At 47.0% G+C, this 23,791-nt stretch overlaps 1 protein-coding gene across 1 annotated transcript in view; it reads left to right on the top strand.

Annotated features, from left to right (window-relative positions):
• Nucleotides 1-23,791, top strand: part of ITGA8 (integrin subunit alpha 8) — a 287,198-nt gene that overhangs the window by 196,940 nt on the left and 66,467 nt on the right. The window contains exons 21-25 of the mRNA XM_075315623.1: nt 553-645; nt 2,377-2,453; nt 13,487-13,567; nt 17,912-18,017; nt 19,116-19,274. Coding sequence (XP_075171738.1) covers nt 553-645; nt 2,377-2,453; nt 13,487-13,567; nt 17,912-18,017; nt 19,116-19,274 — 516 coding nt within the window. The remainder of the gene's footprint in view (nt 1-552; nt 646-2,376; nt 2,454-13,486; nt 13,568-17,911; nt 18,018-19,115; nt 19,275-23,791) is intronic.

Here is a 23,791-nt window from a genome sequence, read left to right as displayed (position 1 = left end):
TTTCCTAGTATTTAGTGTTTTTCATCTACCTCACATTTGCACCTTTTTCTGTTAATTTGCGCTTCTTTTAAACTCTTTTTTTATGTGTTTGTCTCTTATTTTTATTTTTTTTTCATGTTCATCACTGTGGATGGGGTTTTGGGGTTTCAATATGGTTTCAGCTCATTTATCAATTGTGATTTTTTTTTTTTTTTTTTTAAAAAGTTGTAAAATTTGGTGCAAATGTACTCTAGCACCTCACTGTACCCCTGTAGAGTGATTTTATGTAATCCAGTTATTTTGGCAGAATTTTTGTGCCAAAATGACTTTTTGTTAAAAAAATTGCAAAATACGTCAAGGCTAAAATACATTTTTTGTTTTTATTTTTATCAAAAATTCATTAACCATGCTGAAAAATTTGATGCAAAAAAACTCTTCACAATTACCACAAAACAAAAAATGAAATGGGCTCTCAATTTTTTTTATATTTTAAGTGCACTTTTTTTTTTTTACTTTTCCTTTTTGAATTCTTTAAATATTTTTATTCTCACTGACTTTTCATTATTTTTGCAGGGTCTCCGACAGCTTAATTGTGAATACAAAATGGAAAATGAGTCCCGAATGGTCGTATGCGACCTTGGAAACCCCATGGTTGCTGGAACTAATGTAAGTAATTTCCTAAATCGCATGGGTGCAGTGTGGATTTTAGACCATAACTTGTTAACGCTGAGTGATGGTCTCCCCGGAGGTCTAAGGGGTAATTTGCACACTACGACATCGCAAGCCGATGCTACGATGCCGAGCGCGATAGTCCCCACCCCCGTCGCAGCAGCGATATCTTGTGATAGCTGCCGTAGCGAACATTATCGCTACGGCAGCTTCACATGCACTTACCTGCCCTGCGACGTCGCTTTGGCCGGCGACCCACCTCCTTCCTAAGGGGGCGGGTCGTGCGGCTTCACAGCGACGTTACACGGCAGGCGGCCAATAGGAGCAGAGGGGCGGAGATGAACGGGACGTAAACATCCCGCCCACCTCCGTCCTTCCGCATTGCAGCCGGGACACAGGTAAGGTGATGTTCCTCGCTCCTACGGCTTCACACACAGCGATGTGTGCTGCCGCAGGAACGAGGAACAACATCGTACCTGTCGCTGCTGCGAAATTATGGAATTGTCGGATCCTACGCCGATCATTCGATAACGATGCTTTTGAGCTCGTTAATCGTATGTAAAAGGATTCACATACTGCAATGTCGACAGCGACACCGGATGTGCGTCGCTTTCGATTTGACCCCACCGACATCGCACCTGCGATGTAGTAGTGTGCAAAATACCCCTTAGATTGCATATTGCTAATTTTTGTTCCTAAAGTCACCCCCATTTTATAGGCCACAGTCTACACTATGTCTGGCAGATCCAAAATGCACATACTTGACCTTTGCTCCAGGTAAACGATGGACAAAGTCTCAGCAGTCGTCCCCCTAATTTTAGAAGTTGTTACTTGACCTTCTTAAGGAAAGATCCCTTTTATTTGTCTCCTACTTTTTCCTATTCTAAGGGGTATATTTCACGTGTGGGGTGAAATCGAAAGTGACGCACATCCGGCGTCGCTGTCGACATCGCAGTATGTGAATCCTTTTACATACGATTAACGAGCGCAAAAGCGTCGTTATCGTATGATCGGTGTAGGGTCCGACATTTCCATAATTTCGCAGCAGCGACAGGTACGATGTTGTTCCTCGTTCCTGCGGCAGCACACATCACTGTGTGTAAAGCCGCAGGGGCGAGGAACATCTCCTTACCTGCGTTCCGGCTGCAATGAGGAAGGAAGGAGGTGGGCGGGATGTTTATGTCCCACTCATCTACGCCCCTCCGCTTCTATTGGCCGCCTGCCGTGTGAAGTCGCTGTGACGCCGCACGACCCGCCCCCTTAGGAAGGAGGCGGGCCGCCGGCCAGAGCGACGTCGCAGGGCAGGTAAGTGCATGTGAAGCTGCCGTAGCGATAATGTTCGCTACGGCAGCAATCACAAGATATCGCTGCTGCGACGGGGGCGGGGACTATCGCGCTCGACATCGCAGTATCGGCTTGCGATGTCGTAATGTGCAAAGTACCCCTAAGGCTACAGCATGTGCACACAGTTTTTTGAGTGTTTTCAGAGCGCAAACTATTCAAATCTTTCTCAAAAATACTGAACACCTTAAAACTCGGAGTTTTTGCTCCGAAAACTCAACTAAAAGACATTTTTAAAATAGTCTTTTTGCAAAGCAGCTTTGTCTTGATTTTTCTTTTTCATTCAAAGAAAATACATTGTTACTGTGTCTTTACTGCCCAGCACGGCCGATGATGCCACTTACAATATAAATAATCCTGACCTTACAGGTTTCTGGTCTGTTTTAGCTCTCACTTGGTCTACGATTTATGGTCCAGAGGTTAGAAAATGCTGACAGCATCAAATTTGATCTTTATATAAAAAGGTAAGGCATGTTGATTGTTTTTCAATATACACGGTGATTGCATGTTATGGGTATGTCCAAAACTCAATTAAAGACGTTGTCAACTACTTTTACATTGATTACATTGATGATCAATAGGATAGGTCATTAATGTCTGATCGGCCAAGGTCCGACACTCCGCACCCCCAGCCGATCAGCTGTTATTGATGCTGACGGCGGCAGCAGGCAGCAAGAAGTGCTCAGTTCCGGAGCTGCTCCGTCTTCTGATAGCAGGTGTGGCTCGGTACTGCACATCCCCCTCCTATTGATTGGTATATGAGGCGGATGTGCAGTACCTGGCTGTGACCGCTATCAGAAGATGGTGCAGCTCCAGAACTGAGCATTTCCGGTTGTCTGCTGTCGCCAGCATTGTCGTGAAAATCTGATTGGTGGGGGTGCTGGGATTTGGACCCCGGCCAACCAGACATTGATGACCTAACCTAAGGATACGCCAAAAATGTAAAAGTATTGGACAACCTCTCAATCTCAGAAGGTATCCCCTATCTACAGGATTGGTGATAACTTCCCCATTGCATGAGGTCCGACCTCTGGGACCCTCACCTATTGTCACGCTCCCAATGTCGCAGCACCGCTCCTTACCCACTGATCCGGTCACACCATCCCGACACCGCTCCATACCCACTGATCCGGTCTCGCCGTCGCGGAACCGCTCTTTAACCACTGATCCAGTCCACGTGCCCACCGGTCACGGCTGCCGCTCCCACTCATGCTCCCCTGCGTCCTGCTCACTTGTGTCTGACTCTGAGTGGTCTGACTCTGAGTTGTCTGGCTCTGATTCTGAGGCTCATGGTTCTGTATAGGACCGGGCCGCGCCCACTCTCCTGGTCTTATAGGCCCAGCACACCTGCAGCAGGAAATGACATGAGGCTGTGCTGGGTATATAAGACTGGCCTTGCCATGTGGGCGGCGCCTGATCAACGTGTCTTGAAGCATAGTCTTATGAGTTAGGTGCTCAGGTCCCCTTGTGCTGTGTCCCGTTACCTGGACTACTGTTTGTCTTTCCTACCCGGCACCTGTAGCAATATACCGTACAGTCTTAGGAACTCCGTGACCCCAGTGACTTTGTTCTTCCCGTCCCCTGTGGGACGCGGCTTCCGTCCCGGCCACGCCAGTGCTCCGGCTGCCGTGTACCCTGCCCCCCGGTGGGGTGCTCGGTCCAGCGGATCCACCTCCTGGGTCTACCAGTCCTCCCGGTCCTGACACCTATCATGAGAACCGGGACTCTGAAGTGCTCTGTGTTAACGGAGCTGAAGTCAATCATGTGCACTGCCACTCCATTCATTGAGTATCGAAGAACAGCCAAGGGTGTCTCTTGGCTATTTTTGGCGGTCCCATTAAGCGCGTATAATTGCCAACCGCGCCATTCATATGGGGCAATAAACTTGAAAATGCTCCTTTTAAATGGTTGTTCCCAAAAACAAACAAGATATCCTCTATCCGTGGGGACCCCCCCCCCCATCAATTCCTAGATTGGGGCTCTTGAATCCCAAGAACTGGGCTCAGTAGCCTCGTCTTGAATAAGGGGGAGGTCTCTCCTCTCCATTTATTGTCTATGGAACTGCCAAGTTTATTTCCAGCAGTCCCATAGAAAATAACTGAAGCGCAGGATGAATGTGCACACCCCCGCTCTATTCATGACATGGATGCAGAGCCCCCCGTACTCAGGTTTCTTCAGCCCCAATCTTGGGATTGCCGAGGGTCTCAGTGGTCAGACACCCAGTGATCAGCAAATTATCCCCAATCCTATGGATTACCTAGGTTGGTTACTTCTATCTTCTCTGACTTTTGTTTCTGATCTTGTGGGATTCCGGATTCTTGTATATTTTGCTGCTTGTCATACGGAGTAATGTCTGCATGTCTGACCTTTACACCTAATTGTTTGAAGCGGATAAAACAATTTAGACAGTTTCAGAAATATCTAGATAACAGAGCGCGAAATCGTACGACAGAGCGAAAGGGAAGGAAGTGGTGACAGAGGAGGATTATTATCCCAACATGTCGACCTTGAGGCGATCTGTCATACAATCAGCCATGTTTTTACAGCAAGAAGCAGACATTAATCTTCCCAGAAAATGTGCATGTTATTAATGGGGCCCGACAATGTGTGGACGCACCATGATGGTGACACTGGGGTCACACGAGCAGATAGATCTCTCTACTATGGGGTCCCTCGGGTGACTGCCAGGAATAGAAGATTTATTAGGGTGACAGACCCCAACACTCCCATCAGTGTCAGGAGGGAAAGGACATTTTCCTAAAAATTCTATAATTACCTGAAATACACTACATTTGAAAACTGGACTGAGATAACCTATAGGGAAATTCCTTTGTTTTGAAAAAAAAAAAATATAGAAAATGAAAATAGATATTTTAAATCTCCTCCCTTAGGGCGGCACGGTGGCTCAGTGGTTAGCACTGCAGCCTTGCAGCGCTGGAATCCTGGGTTCAAATCCCACCAAGGACAACATGTAACGCCTGCCTGGATCCACAGACTCAGGTGGGATGTAATGGACAGGCTAGAGGGAAGCCACTCACCAAGCAGGACCCCCAGAACCCTGAAACCCCTTAACCCCTCTACAGGGATTTGGAATTACACAGGGAACGGGATCACTACCTGTGGAAGGCTGCAGTCCGATGAGAGTAGTAGTCAGGCAGGGTCAAACCAGGAATTGCGGAACAGGGACAGAATCGGCAGGCAATGACGTAGTCAGCAAACGTAGCAGAGGTCAAATCCGGATCGGGCAGCGAGGTACAAAAACAGTAGGCAGGAGGGTAGTCAGAAAACACGCAGAAGTCAGCACACAGGAATCACCAAACAGAATAGGACGTAACAGGAGCCAGGAAAATCAGAACTATCTCTGGCAGTGGTCATGTGACAGGAGGGGAATAAGAAGGGTGTGGTGTCTTCCCATTGGCTGTAGCTGAATGCTGGCAACTTCAGCTGGAAGACACACGCCACCCACAGTCAGCCAGCAGTACTGCAGATCCCAAGATAACCCAGCCCAGTGGATGATCGGAGCCTGCACCCACCGGTACCGCTGGCATCGACTCCTCTCCCATCACCAGCACCATCCACGGCAGGAACACGGCGTCGCCTGGCGATCGGAGCAGAAGTCGCTGGAGCAGACTCCGGCGGTGACGTAACACAACATCTGCAAGGAGTTTGTATGTTCTCCCCGTGTTTGCGTGGGTTTCCTCCCACACTCCAAAGACATACAGATAGGGAATTTAGATTGGGAGCCCCAATGGGGACAGCATTCCTGATGTATGTGATGCGGAATATGTTAGCGCTAGATAAAAATAAAGATTTATTTATTTTATTTATTAATTCTTTCTAGTTAGGAGTTTTAAAAACTTGTCCAAAGCCATGACAAAAGTAAACCATCTTACAGTTATCAGGTCCCTACTATATCTGCTACAACCCTTTACTACTCAAAGAGCCAACTTGGGACAAAAATTAGCTTCTTCCTGACTTTTAAGAAACAAGACCTTACCTACAGTTACAGTGAATATTCATCTTTAAATATAATTTCACACTTTATATACAAATGTAGCGCCCCACCGGGTAGGTGGGTTTAACCTACTCATTGCCGGGCCGTGGGTGCAGATCCTCTGCGTTGTCAGGGGGTAGCCTGGCCTGGTTCCGTTACCCCGAGGTGTACAGGAAGGAGCATTGGAGGGTGGTAGGGAGGATAGATGTAGTAGTCGGGGGTTAGGAAAGTCTATTAGGATCGTGCCGCCACCTGTGGTACGCGGCCAGGGATGGGGGGGCGCCGCTGCAGGGTCTCTCACCGGGGCAGATGTCGGGTGCAGCCGGGATGGTGTCGCTCCCCACAGGCGGAGCGGGATTACCCCGGGAAGGATGGTGGGGATGGTGGTAGTCCCCGTTGGCGCTGGGCGACGGCACCGGTAAAGGAGAGGCAAAGACAGGGGCTGCAGTTCCAGGTGTTTTTACTCATACGTCTAAGGGGGGCTTTACACGTTGCGACATCGCTACCCATATATCGTCGGGGTCACGTCGTTAGTGACGCACATCCGGCGCCGGTAGCGACATCGCAACGTGTAAATCCGAGGTGCGATGATGAACGAGCACAGAAGTGTACAATATCGCCTGTCTGTGTCATGTTGTTCATTTCCATAATGTCGGGTCGACCGCAGGTATGATGTTGTTTGTCGTTCCTGCAGCACCACACATCGCTGTGTGTAAACCCGCAGCAGCAACAAACATCTCCTTACCTGCATCCCGACGGCAATGCGGAAGGAAGGAGGTGGGCGGGATGTTATGTCCCGCTCATCTCCACCTCTCCGCTTCTATTGGCCGGCCGATTAGTGACGCCGCAGTGATGCCGCTGTGACGCCAAACGCACCTTCCCCTTGAAGGAGGGATTGTTCGGCAGTCATAGCGACGTCACTGACAAGGTATGTGCGTGTAAAGCTGCCGTAGCGATAATGTTCGCTACGGCAGCAATCACCACATATCACATGTGCGATGGGGGCGGGTGCTATCGTGCTGGACATCGCTAACAATTGCTAGCGATGTCGCAACGTGTAAAGCCCACCTAAGTCTTTCAAACGCTGCCCAGGGTACTGTTCTCTGCCACGATGGGCTCCACCCGATCCCGGATCTGTGAAAGGTCAAGTCTGGTGTGTTTGTCATCCTGTGAGCCCTCTCCTCCTTTGATGCGCTAAGTATCGGACCCCCGTGGCGTGAAGCACTTGAGGGTCCCGATGTCAGTATGTCCCGTTCTGTATGCTGATAGCGTGGTTCCATTATGGGGCCGGTCCTCAACCCCAGATCCTATGTGCTAATTGCTGTAGACTTGTTGGAACGGGTCCGGTGACTGTTCTAGCCATTCCCCGGACCCTTGCAGAGTTGGTAGACAACTTGGAGTGTGTCTGCCCTAGGATTCTGTATCCCGACAGTGCCAGTCCTGTGGAAGCAGCTGCCCTGTGCCTCGCCAGCGACTGAGTTGTACACCTTGGCCCACAGAGCTGCGCGCAGCACGTCCGCTCTGCTGTGTGTCTGAAGCTGAACTCTCCTGTTCTGGTGTGTTGTGTGTTCTGAGCTGTTGCCCCCATCCGCTGCCACCGGCCGGTTCACTGCTCTCACCAGGTTAACCTGCTCTTCCCACTGTGTGCTCCTGACTCCCCCTGGTGGTTGCTTCTCTCTGACCCTGAGTCTCCAGTCCAGTGGATCTGGGGAGCCCCTTGTGCAGTGGCGTCCTGTAAACCACCACTGTAGTGACCCCCTACTGTGATCCCACCCTGGCCCGGTCCCCATTGGGGAGGGCAACCCTGTGTTACTGTATGTTGTGTGATGGAAACCGGTACCGACCTTCCTTGGACCCAGGATAAGTACTACACCCTAATGGGGGTGCAGTACCCTGTGGCGCCTGAAGCCGCAGGGGCGCCACACAATCAATATACAGTGCATAAAAAGTTAACATTGATTAATATTACATTACTCATCTGTACTGATCCTGAGTTACCTCCTGTATTATACTTCAGAGCTGCACTCCCTATTCTGCTGTGCAGTCACTATGTACATATGTGTCGCCCTGGGCAAGCCAGGGGACACGGGTCACACACCACCACACCCCACATCCCAGGTAGGAACAACAAAGCTAACCCAAAAATCCTTGTTGCCTTCCTCCAGAGGCTGATGATTCACACCAGGGGGTGGGCCAGGCGGTTGGCTCCGCCTACCGAGGAGGTCACAGCACTGGAGGCGGGAGAAACCAGGCAGATTAGCCCAGGCAGGGCAAGTGTGAGGAGCTAAAGTGAGAGAGTAAACAAGTAGTGCAAGTAGAAAAGTGGTAAAGGAGGAAAGCAAGTGAGGTGACAAGAAGGAAGGAAAGCCTGAAGGGTCCAGCTGTGTGTAGGGCCAGGTCAGCAAGGTCAGCAACGGCGGTGACTGTCTGGAGGGGGACCGTTTGGAAGTTCCTGGAAGGACCCCGTTGGCTGTGTGCCCGGCGGTCTGGAGCAGTGTTCCGAAGGACAGTCAGCACCAGGGCAGGGGCCTCTCGGACCCCGGCAAGGCTAGGAGTCGCCAAATTTGCCAAATCAGTCAGTGAAGGGGACGTAGATCCCCCAACAACAAAGTCCCGATTGAAGGCAACAGCCCAGCCAGTATAGAAGAGACACCGCCACCGCCAAGGCACCCGTTTCTTAGGGCCAGCGCCTGCGGGCAAAGAGTAGAGCTCCCCCGGTCCAGCTTGAAGCCGGGGAGCGGGTTACCGGTGGGGACCCATCGCAACCAACCAGTACATCAAGGTGCCAGGAAAAGGGACATCACCGTCACCTACCGGGAAAGCAAGTGCAGCCGTCCGTGGGACCGTCTATCCAGCCGTTTGGTTTACCGTAAAAACTGTGTCACGTCTCAGGCTGAGTGAGTACCACAGTGCCGCAAGGCACAGCGCTGCCCCCGCGTCCCTGCGCCCACCAGGCCCTGCACCTCCATCTCCATCACCGGGCCCCGGGATCACCAACCCCTACCCACGGAGGGGCAACACAACACCTGGCTGCTCCGCATCACCATCCCCGGGAGCCCCGTATAGAGCAGCGGTGGTGAAATCACCACAACCGTGGGTGGCGTCACGGACAATAATCATCCCTACACCCAACAACCCCCTTTCACTCACGGGCGAGGAGCGCCGCTCGAGAAACCCCCGGGATCCGGCCCACCGCTCGAGCCACCTCTGAGCAGCAGCCGCCGGACCCGAGCAGAAGGGGGTGAGCGTAGTGTGCCGACACCCTCCTCCCCGCCCGCGACACATACATTACATTACTTATCCTACACTGATCCCAAGTTACAGGCAGCCTGTTTTATTCCTCCACATGCTCATAAGCGGACGTACCCTTTAAGGATGAGTCAGGCCACAGGGAATTAAATAATGTGACAGTGCTTGGCTCTGCTAATCTCCATCACTCACATCTGATTTTTTAGTCAGTACAACAAAAAAACCCATGTTTTTTGTTTTTACCAGAAACAGCGCCTCTCTTGTCCATAGGCTGTGTCTGGTATTACAGTTAAGCCTCATTCAAGTGAATAGGTGAAGGCTGCAATACCAGACACAAACTATGGAGAATAGGGGCGCTGTTTTTGATTATGCCTATTTGCGTGAAATTCCTTTAATCCGGTATACCATAATCCCAAATCTGATAATGCGGAATATCTGATAATCCGGCACCTTTCTAATCTCACTGGTTCTGCAGTGTGAGCTGCCTTCTATTTATCCTTCGGTCCCTTCTTTTCCCATTTCCAGTTGATAACGTCTTTTGTTTTCCTGTTCGCTGCGTTTTTTTCTAAACCACGATCATGGAGTTTACAATCTTGTAATTGCAAAGCAGCAGCGATGTCCAGGAAACTGTCAGCATGGCTGTAACGGGATCCGCGGAGCTGTTGACTCTCATAAATAACATTGTGATGCAGACGCGGGAGGATAGCGATCCGGTCACATGGCCCGTCTGCCAGCTGCTGGCTCCACAGACCGGCTATGTAATGAGATGATCTGAGCGCTGCAATGAGGGATTGATTATCTCGGACTGAACGATAGCGATGTGTTTATTTAAAGATCACTAATTTATTTATGTAACCGAAAACAAAACTTTTATTTTCGGCCTTGGCTCGGAATGTCTCAATCTTGTGGTTTTTCTCAGCTCGTTGATCCAAATGTGTCACCATCTCCAAGTAGGAAAAGCAGAAACTACACCGAAGTCCAGATCCAGGATTGAAGTTCTATGATTGTCACATTCTATGCTCTAGTCACATGCGAAGCTGCACCAAGCTCTAGATGATATAGCGTTCTTCTACATTAGACGATTAATGTAGGTTTGGTCTGTACCGCATCAATGTCTGATCCGACACGCGCACTCCTACCGATCAGCTGTTTTCGGTGCCGGCGTTGGTAGCAGGTGACCCATAATGCTCAGTTCCAGAGCTGCTCCGTCTTCTGATTGCAGCCGCCTCCGGGTACTGTAGATCCTCCTTTTATCCAAATCAATAGGAGAAGGTTAGGCGCTCAATGTAAAAGTAGTTGACAACCCCTTTAACTAGGAAGCAAATGCAGCTTTAAAAGTGACTAGAGTATAAGGTATGATAAAACTAAAATGTAATGTCAACTCTTAATATCAGAGACTTTAAAGGGAATTTATCAACAGGTGTTGGCTACCTAATCTGAGAGCAGCATGATGCAGGGGTAGAGACCCTGATTCCATTAATGTGTCACTTACTGGGCTGCTTAGTGTAGTCTTTATAAAATCACAGTTTTATCGGCAGGATATTATCACTAGAGAACTAGTAAACCTGCTGTCAGGTAGTCCAACCACACCCCCACCACTGATTTGAAGCTTTCTGCCTATACAGAAAATCAGATTTACTAGATAGGGAAAGAGATAGAAAGAGAGAGGGGAGAATCACTGTGCCCGTGAGGAAGGAGAGTCACTGTGTCTGTAAGACCTAAGAGTCACTTTGTCTGAGCCAAGTGAGAGTCACTACATCTGTGAGGCAGGAGAGTCACGGTGTCTGTGAGGCAGGAGAGTCACTGTGTCTGTGAGGCAGGAGAGTCACTGTGTCTGTGAGGAAAGAGAGTCACTGTGTCTGTGAGGAAAGAGAGTCACTGTGTCTGTGAGGCAGGAGAGTCACTGTGTCTGTGAGGCAGGAGAGTCACTGTGTCTGTGAGGCAGGAGAGTCACTGTGTCTGTGAGGAAGATGAGAGTCACTGTGTCTGTGAGGCAGGAGAGTCACTGTGTCTGTGAGGCAGGAGAGTCACTGTGTCTGTGAGGAAAGAGAGTCACTGTGTCTGTGAGGAAAGAGAGTCACTGTGTCTGTGAGGCAGGAGAGTCACTGTGTCTGTGAGGCAGGAGAGTCACTGTGTCTGTGAGGCAGGAGAGTCACTGTGTCTGTGAGGAAGATGAGTCACTGTGTCTGTGAGGCAGGAGAGTCACTGTGTCTGTGAGGCAGGAGAGTCACTGTGTCTGTGAGGCAGGAGAGTCACTGTGTCTGTGAGGCAGGAGAGTCACTGTGTCTGTGAGGAAGATGAGAGTCACTGTGTCTGTGAGGCAGGAGAGTCACTGTGTCTGTGAGACAGGAGAGTCACTGTGTCTGTGAGGCAGGGCAGAGTCACTGTGTCTGTGAGGCAGGGCAGAGTCACTGTGTCTGTGAGGCAGGAGAGTCACTGTGTCTGTGAGGAAGATGAGAGTCACTGTGTCTGTGAGGAAGATGAGAGTCACTGTGTCTGTGAGGCAGGAGAGTCACTGTGTCTGTGAGGCAGGAGAGTCACTGTGTCTGTGAGGCAGGAGAGTCACTGTGTCTGTGAGGCAGGGCAGAGTCACTGTATCTGTGAGGCAGAAGAGTCACTGTGTCTGTGAGGCAGGAGAGTCACTGTGTCTGAGGCAGGAGAGTCACTGTGTCTGTGAGGCAGGAGTGTCACTGTGTCTGTGAGGCAGGAGAGTCACTGTGTCTGTGAGGCAGGAGAGTCACTGTGTCTGTGAGGCAGGAGAGTCACTGTGTCTGTGAGGCAGGGCAGAGTCACTGTGTCTGTGAGGCAGGAGAGTCACTGTGTCTGTGAGGCAGGAGAGTCACTGTGTCTGTGAGGCAGGAGAGTCACTGTGTCTGTGAGGCAGGAGAGTCACTGTGTCTGTGAGGCAGGAGAGTCACTGTGTCTGTGAGGCAGGAGAGTCACTGTGTCTGTGAGGCAGGAGAGTCACTGTGTCTGTGAGGCAGAAGAGTCACTGTGTCTGTGAGGCAGGAGAGTCACTGTGTCTGTGAGGCAGGAGAGTCACTGTGTCTGTGAGGCAGGAGAGTCACTGTGTCTGTGAGGCAGGGCAGAGTCACTGTGTCTGTGAGGCAGGAGAGTCACTGTGTCTGTGAGGCAGGAGAGTCACTGTGTCTGTGAGGCAGGAGAGTCACTGTGTCTGTGAGGCAGGAGAGTCACTGTGTCTGTGAGGCAGGAGAGTCACTGTGTCTGTGAGGCAGGAGAGTCACTGTGTCTGTGAGGCAGGAGAGTCACTGTGTCTGTGAGGCAGGAGAGTCACTGTGTCTGTGAGGAAAGAGAGTCACTGTGTCTGTGAGGCAGGAGAGTCACTGTGTCTGTGAGGCAGGAGAGTCACTGTGTCTGTGAGGCAGGAGAGTCACTGTGTCTGTGAGGCAGGAGAGTCACTGTGTCTGTGAGGCAGGAGAGTCACTGTGTCTGTGAGGCAGGAGAGTCACTGTGTCTGTGAGGCAGGAGAGTCACTGTGTCTGTGAGGCAGGAGAGTCACTGTGTCTGTGAGGCAGAAGAGTCACTGTGTCTGTGAGGCAGGAGAGTCACTGTGTCTGTGAGGCAGGAGAGTCACTGTGTCTGTGAGGCAGGAGAGTCACTGTGTCTGTGAGGCAGGGCAGAGTCACTGTGTCTGTGAGGCAGGAGAGTCACTGTGTCTGTGAGGCAGGAGAGTCACTGTGTCTGTGAGGCAGGAGAGTCACTGTGTCTGTGAGGAAGGAGAGTCACTGTGTCTGTGAGGAAGGAGAGTCACTGTGTCTGTGAGGAAGGAGAGTCACTCTGTCTATGAGGCAGGGGAGTCACTGTGTCTGTGTGTCTTTAAATTTAAAAATATTCATCAATCTCTAGTTGGGACCTCCAGTTAAATCAAAGGGGCAGAGGCTATGCCTAGCACTGGAACTCATCCACCTATACACCATTCACTTGAATAGACTGAGCTGCATTACCAGGCAGAGCTACATGTATATGACGTCCCTGTGTCTGGTACTATGCAGCGCCAAAGAGTCCAGATGTTGGTTTGCACTACTGAGCTGTGATAAGACCTTAAAGGAGATCCATACCATTCATGTATTGATGATGTTCTCTAAGGATGAATGTAATATGGATCCAACACTTACCATTAAGAATGATCATTTCTGGATATTAAAATGTAAGACCAGCTAAACTCTCAAGACTTACAAAACTGACTGTTGTTGATCCTTATATTACCCTAATACATTTTTTTTTGTTTTCCAGTTCCAACAAGGATAATCCCAAGAGTAACTTTGTCAGTCTGGAAATCTTCATCACTGCTGTGGCTCAGGTGGAGATCAGAGGGTGAATATCTTGTTTATTTTTCTAGGTTAAGATATATATTGTTTTCTAATTACATAAATACAAGTATTAAATCTTTACACCCTGCACCCCCAACAACAACCCCCTGTAGGACCTGCAGTAGTTGGAAATATCCCATAGATGAAGCATCTGAAGTTTTCAAGATGTCTGAAGAAGTCCGAATTGCTCTGAAAAACTCTTTTGTTCCAGTTATCTTCTTATATAAACAGTGCCTATAGGGGACTCTGCCACTTATCTACATATATCACTGATGTATGTCAATATTAATATATAGCCCACTTAGGGTACCGTCACACTTTAGCGACGCAGCAGCGATCTCACCAGCGATCTGACCTGGTCAGGATCGCTGCTGCATCACTACATGGTCGCTGGTGAGCTGTCAAACAGGCAGATCTCACCAGCGACCAGTGACCAGCCCCCAGCCAGCAGCGACGTGCAAGCGACGCTGCGCTTGCACGGAGCTGGCGTCTGGAAGCTGTGGACACTGGTAACTAAGGTAAACATTGGGTATGGTTACCCGATGTTTACCTTAGTTACCAACTCACACCGCTTAACTTAGCGTGTGCAGGGGGCAGGAGCCGGCACTGGCAGCGTGAGAGCTGCGGAGGCTGGTAACGAAGGTAAATATCGGGTAACCACCTTGGTTACAGCTTCCCGCAGGCTGTCAGATGCCGGCTCCTGCTCCCTGCACATTCAGGATTGTTGCTCTCTCGCTGTCACACACAGCGATGTGTGCTTATCAGCGGGAGAGCAACAATAAAAAAACGAACCAGCACTGTGTGTAACGAGCAGCGATCTCACAGCAGGGGCCAGATCGCTGCTCAGTGTCACACACAGCGAGATCGCTAATGAGGTCACAAAAAACGTGACTCAGCAGCGATCTCAGTAGCGATCTCGCTGTGTGTGAAGTACCCCTAAAGGTTTTAGAGACCAGACCTATGAAGATCTTTAGTCCGGCTTCATGTGTGTTGATGACAACTGCATTATCAGAGTCATAGGGCCACATGTGGATACCCACTATCAAACAAACTTAAGGCCCAGTCACACTAAACAACATCGCTAGCAACATCGCTAGCAACATCGCTGCTAACGAACAACTTTTGTGACGTAACAGCGATGTTGCTAGTGATGTTGCTGTGTGTGACATCCAGCAACAACCCGGCCCCTGCTGTGAGGTCGTTGTTTGTTGCTGAATGTCCTGGGCCATTTTTTAGTTGTTGCTGTCCCGCTGTGAAGCACAGATCTCTGTGTGTGACAGCGACAGAGCAACAACTGACTGTGCAGGCAGCAGGAGCCGGCTTGTGCGGACACTGGTAACCGCAGTAAACATCGGGTAACAAAGAAGCCCTTACCTTGGTTACCCGATATTTACCTTCGTTACCAGCGTCCCCGCTCTCAGCTGTCAGTGCCGGCTCCTGCTCTGTTTACATGTAGCTGCAGTACACATTGGGTAATTAACCCCATGTGTACTGTAGCTAGGAGAGCAGGGAGCCAGCGCTAAGCGGTGTGCGCTGGTAACCAAGGTAAATATCGGGTTAGTTACCCGATATTTACCTTAGTTACCAAGCGCAGCATCGCTTCCACGTGGCGCTGCTGGCTGGGGGCTGGTCACTGGTTGCTGGTGAGCTCACCAACAACTCGTGTAGCCACGCTCCAGCGATCCCTGCCAGGTCAGGTTGCTGGTGGAATCGCTGGAGCGTTGCAGTGTGACATCTCACCAGCAACCTCCTAGCAACTTACCAGCGATCCCTATCAGGTTGGATCGTTGTTGTGATCGCTGGTAAGTTGTTTAGTGTGACTGGGCCTTTACTGTCCACTGGTTTCATTAAAGAGGTTATTTAGTCATACAAACATAATATTAGTGTCCGATATAAAATAGTTGAAGAAACTCCTTACCTATTAACTTTAATTAAATTTTCAACATTGTCTTTTTCATGTAATAAACAGTGGCGAGGAAGATTTGAGCTTAGAATAGTTTGATTTGGCACTTTGCCAAAGACCCTTATGGTCTCAAGTTTTGGGAACAACTAAAAGCATACTTAGGGGTGATGTTTGACCCCATCGCGGTACCTGTTCCTTTTCTTGGTTATATAAAATACATTTGTAGAAATTCTGAAATTGGAACTATCTTTAAGGGTCATCCAGCTGGCCATACTCTATGTCCATTTTGGAAAGTCCATAATATGTAATCGCCATAGCCAACTTTGGGCTGGTACTGTACCTTCTTGTTCGATTTTATACCAAGGATTCATACTAAATCTATGAGTAAGAAAATGTTGGCATGCTCCCAACAAATGCTGTGTTTTGGTGTACAAGCAATACTCAAGAAGAATACAGTGCCTCATGGGGGCATCATATAACACTTCTGAAGTGTCTGTATCATGAACCCTGTGTGCCATCATACAAAATCTGGACTGTAAAAAATCAGCTAAAATTATAAATAGTGCAACATTTTTACATAAACCATAGATTCCAAGATGAAAAAAATGTAGCAGCCTATTAAATAGTCTTCTATTGTTTTGTGTCTGCAGATCGTAATCAGATTTATATGTCTTCATTTCAACAAACTACAAACGAGCTCCATGTAGTGTAATCCTCATATTGTTATTAATCTGTCTGGTCTTTCTTGCAAGTCTACCAAATGTACGTTATTAAGACGTAGGAGGGCAGGTGGAAATATTAATGGTGGGTCAAACGACACAGGGTTTGTAGACTATTACCAAAGAGTGTTTATAATCTGGGACAACAAGTCTGCATAGGAGCTGTGGGTTAAAAAAAAAAAAAAATGTGATTTTAATTGAGATTATTTTCAAAATTCCTCCATATCTTCATTTTTAATTAATTGGAGTAATTAATAAATAACTGTGGTACTTTTTAAATCAACACTCCACTTCCTCCAACTGTCCTATATACAATCAATGGTCAAGAATGATGACCACTCCATATATTTGAGTCCAATTCTCAGGATTGCTGGGGGTCCGATAAGGTCGATCCCCATCGATCATTAAGTTATGAGTCCTAGGGTTAGCGGATAAAATTATGAAAACAATGGATGTTAAGGAATTCCATAAAAATGGATCCATTTCTATACTCTCCAAAATTTAACAAGACTTCATGGAAAGTCCTATAAAGGAACAAATCCTTAAAAACTGAAGTTAATCAGGTTTACCTATCATATGGGTCGGGGGAATAGCAGTCTCCATTGTGTTTGATAGCATATCCAGGCTGCTGGAATATGCTGCGTCTGCTTTTTTTCCTTTCTCCGTGCGCAGACAGAGCCTTGGACTTTGGTGACCTCCAGGAACGTGTAGTAAATCCAGACAGCATGTGCTGCCATCACTTACAGTAAAATGAAACAAGTTCTTTGTTCCCGGGAGGAGGATAAAATTGGAGACTTCTTCATCTAAAAAGGGGGAGACCAATGGAGAAATTAAAAAACTTAAAAAGAATACAATAGTTTGCCTCAAGGCTCATATTACTCCTCGAACATCTCCATAAAATACCACCGATCTTTACAACGTGGCTTCCATTTCGAGCTTATGAAATCTCCCGACTTAGTTTCCACCAAGCACCGTAAAGAGATTTGAGTCCAGGATATAAGCCAATGTACTCGGAATCATTAGATATTGTGTATTTCCTCATCTTACCTCCTTTTTTGTAGTCCTTCCCAAGCCGGCCGAGTTCTGGTCTTCTGGTTAGTGTAGTAGCATCCACCAGGAAATCACGGGAGGAAACAAGTGATTAGGGATAACCAGCTACAGTTGTGTAAACTGTGGGATAAAGAGGGTTTCTCAAGATTTTGCAAATGGACGGCAATTTTGCTAATGGAATCCTTGAAGTCCAGGGTCCATCTTTGATTTCTTGCAGAGTTACCCCAATTTATCTTGTATCTGGGAACCTTTCCGATGTCAGTGAATACTTTAAAGGGATTTCTGTACTTTGTCCCCAGATTGGATGAGACAGGCTATACATTACAACACTCTCTAAATAGGACCCATCAAAAGGAACATATGGATTTTCTACATGTCATGATTAATAGGATCAGTTACTTTGAACTAGTTTCCATATTTTGCACTGATTATTCCAATCTGATATTATTATTGGACAATTCCTTTAACATTTCTTTATAGGAGTACATGATTCTGAAATCGAGCTCTAAATGATAAGAGACTCTGTTCCTATCAGTGGTGATAGGGGACTCTTTAAATTTTTAAATTCTCTAAAAATGCCCTTTAAATTGTCTACAAATGATGAAGATTTTTTATCTACTCTACCTTAAAACAAGTTACCTGCACTCATATTAATTCCTAAATATTTTTCTTGTAGCGTTTCTCTCCCCCCTCAAGTCGTCCTTCCTATTCTTGACTGGCAACCTAAGGAAAAACCGACAGAAGAAGTAGAAATTGGACCCTTAGTTCAACACATTTACGAGGTATAGATCAGCATACTAAGTAGCTGTAAATTTAAAGGGGTTGTCCTGGACTTTTATATTGATGACCCATTCTTATGATGGCACTTCTGGGGTGGTGCACAAGTAGGGTCTAAAACCGTCTCAAGTAGATGTAGAAACGTGGCACTCAAGATCAATGTGAATAGTGTTTTTTGTTGTCAAGAACTTGTAGGACCAGAACAAGCACAGATGTTTCGGTCAAAAGACCTTCATCAGTTGCGTGCAGAGGGTCCTCAAAGTATAGTAGCATGGCTAGCGACATTGCTGGGTATGACACGATGTCCACCACTGTCTGATGTAATCCGTGTGAGATATCAATGTGACACATATCGTAGGACACCCATTCACTGAAATTAAATGGATTTTTATACTTACCTGTCTCCGGCGCTGCTGTTACTTCCGGGTCCCGCTCATTATTCCTCATGAATATTCACTGCACTGACTGCGGACCCGGAAGCAAGTGTGACAGCAGCGCCGGAGACAGGTAAGTATACAAGTTCATGTTGTCTGGGTTCTATTAGGATATCACACGGATAGCACAGGGACAGCACATGGAACACACACACAGGCACACATGAACGGACGTGTGAAGAGGGCCTTATAAGACTTTCCTAATTATTGAACTTATGCAAATCAATTAAACATCCCAGAAAGTGCAATCTCTAGTGTAGTGTATCTCCAATGTCATAAATGAAGAAGTTTTTCTTTGGAGAAATGGTCATTTAGTAAACAATAGGGATGATCGAATACTTCGATTATTCGGCTTTGCGAATATTTTCCGAATACCTCGCTGCTATTCGACTATTCGCGAATATTCGATGCGCAATGTAAGTCTATGGGAAACCCGAATAACAACTATTCGGTACTATTCGGCCTTCCCATAGACTTACATTGCGCAACGAATAGTCGAATAGCGGCGAGGTATTTGGAAAATATTCACGAAGCTGAATATTTGAGGTGTTCGATCATCCCTAGTAAACAATCCTCAACTACTGAAATAAATGAGATTTGTAACAGTCTTGGAAACTATAGAAGCAAAGTTAGTAATAGATGAATTTTTTTCTTTATTTTTGTTTTAAGCTGCACAATATTGGACCAAGTGCAGTAGGTGAAACGCATCTGACTGTGGAATGGCCGGAGCAGGACAAAGAAAAGTTCCTTCTTTACATATTTCACATTGAGACAGAAGGACCCTTACAGTGCCACCCAAACACCGCAATTAACTCTTTGAAAATTAAGGTATGTTGTAATGACAAATTCTTGATTTATGATGCTTAAAAGGGAAGGTGCCGCGGTTGTAATTTTGTACTAATAATTGCTAATTATGAAATTAATTATTTTTAATATAAAATTAAATTCACTGTTTATTTAGTTTGTATTTAATTCTATTTTTACTCAAACACTGGGAGCTGCCATCTTGGATTTGCTGTGCGTAACGACAGTTACACACCTCATATATGGCAGTCTCTGTGCATAAGTGCCTCCCGCCCTATCTCCTCCATGGCTGCTCTCTGCTGTGACTTGGACATGAACCCAGGACTGTCAAAGCAGAAGGAGGAGATCAGCACCATCTCTGTGCAGCCCACAGCGTTTACTGCGCACTCCATTTTCCCCCTGCGCAGCACGGCGGCGTGCGGTGATCTGCAGTCTGAGCCTGGTATTGTACTATACTGTAGATGGTAGGTGGTGATCACCGCTGGCCGCCGCCGGTACTCACCTCGGACCTCCACTCCCGGCAGCTCCTCCTGTCACTGGTCTGTGCTCAGACAGGAGGAGCTGCTGAGAGACACCAGGCTGACAGGTGGAACTGCTGGGAGTGGAGGTCCAAGGTGAGTACTGGTGGCGGCCTACTGTGATCTGCAGTCTTCCATCTATAGTACAGTACCAAGCTCAGGCTGAAGATCACCACTAGCCACCGCCAGTACTCACCTCGGGCCTCTGCTTCCAGCAGTTCCATCTGTGAGCCTGGTGTCTCTCAACAGCTCCTCCTGTCAAAGCACAGACCGGTGACAAGAGGAGCTGCCGGGAGCAGAGGTCCGAGGTGAGTACTGGCAGTGGCCAACGGTGATCTGCAGCTTGCCATTTACAGTACAATACCAGGCTCAGACTCCAGATCACTACTGGCCGCCGCCAGTGCTCATCTTAGACCTCTGCTCTTGGCAGTTCCTCCTGTCAGCACTCTGTGCTCAGCACAGGTGGCACAGGGAGCACTGGGGGACGCAGGGGGCACAGAACACTGAAGAACATTGGGGGCACAGAGAGTACTGGGGGTGATGGAGGGGCACAAAGAGCACTGGGGGTTGCTGGAGGGGCTCAGAGAGCAGTGGGGGATGCTGTAGGGGGATAGAGCACTGAGGGACCCTGGAGGGGCACAGAGAGCACTGGGGAAGTTGGAGGCACACAAAGAGCACTGAGGGATGCTGGGTGTATAGCCAGACCATCGGGATGTTGGGGGCACAGACAACACTGGGGGACGCTGGAGGGGCACAAAGAGCACTGAGGGAATAGCCAAACTCGGGGGATGCTGGGGGCACAGAGAGCACTGGGGAACGTTTGGGGTACAGAGAGCACTGCAGAAATGCAGTATTATGGGGCACAGTAATATGGTGGCACAGTAATATGGGGGCACAGTAATATGGGGACACAGTAATGTGGTGCAGTAATATGGAGTACAGTAATATAGGGCAAAGTAATATGGTGGCAAAATATATGGGCACAGTATACAGTAGGGCACATTATACAGTGGAGCACTATGTCAGCCGTCCTCGGTGACACTTTCCACAGTTCAGGATCACTTTTCAGTCACCAACAAGATGGCTCCTCACCATGATCCTAAACTTCATCCTCTCTTATCCTTTTGCAAACACCCAGAACGGGAGGGGGAGGCATGACATCCACCCACTTTTACTGCAGTTGTAATGTGAGATATTTGTATGCTAGGATTTCAGCAGCTGCTCCCCCTAGTGTTTGAGTGGAAAATATCAAACTTTTTAAATTATTATTTATATTTTGCTCAATTGAAAACAAATGATATTTAAACAAAAAATTAAAACATGAATATATTAATTTTTTTTCAATTATTGAAAAATATTTTTTTGATGGCACATTCCCTTTTAAAGAGGTTGTAGCAACAAGATAACTCCTTTGTTTTAAAGAAAGCAACCCCAATGATTAGCTGATCACTATGATCGCCTACAGGAAACCATTTCTGACCGTAAACTGTCCCTGCAGCAGCCCCTGTAGGGAATCTGTGGTATTACATGTCACAATTTCAAATGAATACAATACTTTTTGCATAACATGACTGATTCATTTTAAGATGCCCTCCACTATATCTTGTAGACAGGTTTCCAAGTGTTGAAGAACCTTTTTTTGATGGAGGTTATTTTTTTACTATTTGTATCCACGCGTCTTGACTATTTATGATCACCCCCTGTAAAATGAGCATTTCAGCAGTTTCCCATAGAAAGGCAGTCTATAAAATTATTCCCGCCAGACACCATGGATAATACCTGGATAATCCACGCTGGTCATGGATTAGATATGCAGCGCTGTCAGTATCCTATAATTTCCCTACAGGGATTGAGATTAAAACTTTTGCAGCTTTCTTGATACGGTAACTTCCCCACAGGGTCCTATATGTCTCCGGGCTTTTCTTACATCAGGCATCCTACTACTTGTACGGCTTTGCCACCCGGGGGATTTACGAGATGATATCCTTCTATTTTCTGCCCCATATGGGCTGCACATGTGCGGGTTTCCTTCTATCCTGTCTTGGGATAATTCCTTTTCTATTCGCAGCCGTTAGTTAATTTCCCCCATACATTTCATCTTTTATTGAAGCTGCACTAATGGAACAGAGACCGAATGTTCTTTCCTTTCAGAAAATTAGAACCGACGGTTTACAGGGCACATTGTTGATTTACGAACATTTAATAAGAAAAAAAGGAATAGAAACATATACATACAGTTATGGCCAAAAGTATTGGCACCCCTGAAATTGTTTCCAGAAAATGAAGTATTTTTCCCAGCAAATTATTGTAATTACACATGTTTTGTTACACTCATGTTTATTTCCTTTGTGTGTTTTGGAACAATACAAAAAACGGAGAGGAAAAAGTCAAATTGGACATAATTTCACACAAAACTACAAAAATGGGCTAGGCAAAATTGTTGCACCCTCAACTTAATATTTGGTTGCACACCCTTTGGAATAAATAACTGCAATCAATTGCCTCCTATAACCATTAACAAGCTTCTTCCTCCTCTTACACGGAATTTTGGAATCTTCTTTATAAACTGCTCCATATTTGCAGGCGTCTTCTCCCAACAGAAATTTTTAGATCTCTCCACAGGTGTCAGTGGGATTTAGATCCAGACTCATTGCTGCCACTTCAGAACTCTCCAGCGCTTTGGTTCCATCCATTTCTGGGGGCTTCTTGAAGTATGCTTGGGGTCATTATCCTGCTGGAAGACCCATGACCTAGAACTCAAACCCAGCTTTCTAGCACTGCAAATCAAAATTCTTGGTAATTTTTAGATTTCATGATGTTTTGCACACAGTCAAGACAGCAAAAAAACCCACAAAACATCTATAAGCCTCCACCATATTTGACTGTAAGTACTGTGTTCTTTTCTTTGTAGGCCTCATTTTGTTTTCAGTAAACAGTAGAATGATTTGCTTTACCAAAAAGCTCTGTCTTGGTCTCATCTGTTCACAAAATGCTTTCCCAGAAGGATTTAGTCTTACTTATGTACATTTTAGCATTTTAGTTTTTTTCTGTGTCAGCAGTGGGGTCCTCCTTGGTCTCCTCTGTAGCATTTAATTTAATTCAAATATGGATAAATAATTTGCACTGTCACTGATGCCCTGAGCCTGCAGGACAGCTTCAATTTTTTTGGAACCTGATTGGGGTTTATCCACCATTCGGACTATTTTGCGTTGCAACTTTTCATCAATTTTTCTATGCCGTCCACGTCCAGTGAGATTAGCTGCAGTGCCATGGGTTGTAAACATCTTGATTATATTGCGCATCATGGACAAATCAACATCAAGATTTCTGGAGATGGACCTGTAACCTTGAGATTATTGACATTTTTCAACAATTTTGGCTCTCAAGTCATCAGACAGTTCTCTTTTCCTCTTTCTGTTCTCCATGCTTAGTGTGGCACACACAGACACACAATGCAAATATTGAGTCAACTTCTCCCCTTTTTATCTGGTTCTAGGTGTGATTTTCATATTCCCCACATTTGTGACTTGCCACAGTTGAGTTTGGACAAGCATCACGTGTTTGAAACAATGTTCCTTACCTACAATTTTTTAGAAGGTGCCAACAATTTTTTTCTGGACCATTTCCAATACACATGAAGGGAATACACATTGTTATATTTATAATCTATCAGCAGAGTGATGACTCATTGAGAAGGTAGTATTGGGAAGTCTGCTTGTGGCCCCCATACGGGACAGAGGATAAGTCCAAGGAACCAAGGGATGGTGGTAGTCTCTTCCGGACTTACATAGCAGGAACTTGTAGACATAGAATGTCTGATGCTTTCAGGTCTTTACCTACAGATGTGCTCCGCTAGATTATAGCAGGGCCTAACTAGGGCTTTTGCCTTGGAGTTGCCACCACTCGGAAGCCCCCACCGTCCTACCCCCACCATGTGCCATTACTAGAATATAAGATGTGAAATAAATATGATGTGAGCAGTAGTACAAAGGGGTGTTATCTTGGCAGTATTATGTGTTTACT

This window comes from Anomaloglossus baeobatrachus, chromosome 6 (assembly GCF_048569485.1).
Source record: "Anomaloglossus baeobatrachus isolate aAnoBae1 chromosome 6, aAnoBae1.hap1, whole genome shotgun sequence".
Taxonomy (NCBI): domain Eukaryota; kingdom Metazoa; phylum Chordata; class Amphibia; order Anura; family Aromobatidae; genus Anomaloglossus; species Anomaloglossus baeobatrachus.
The sequence above is the reverse complement of the archived record's forward strand: the minus strand, read 5'-3'. Positions and strand labels throughout refer to the sequence as shown.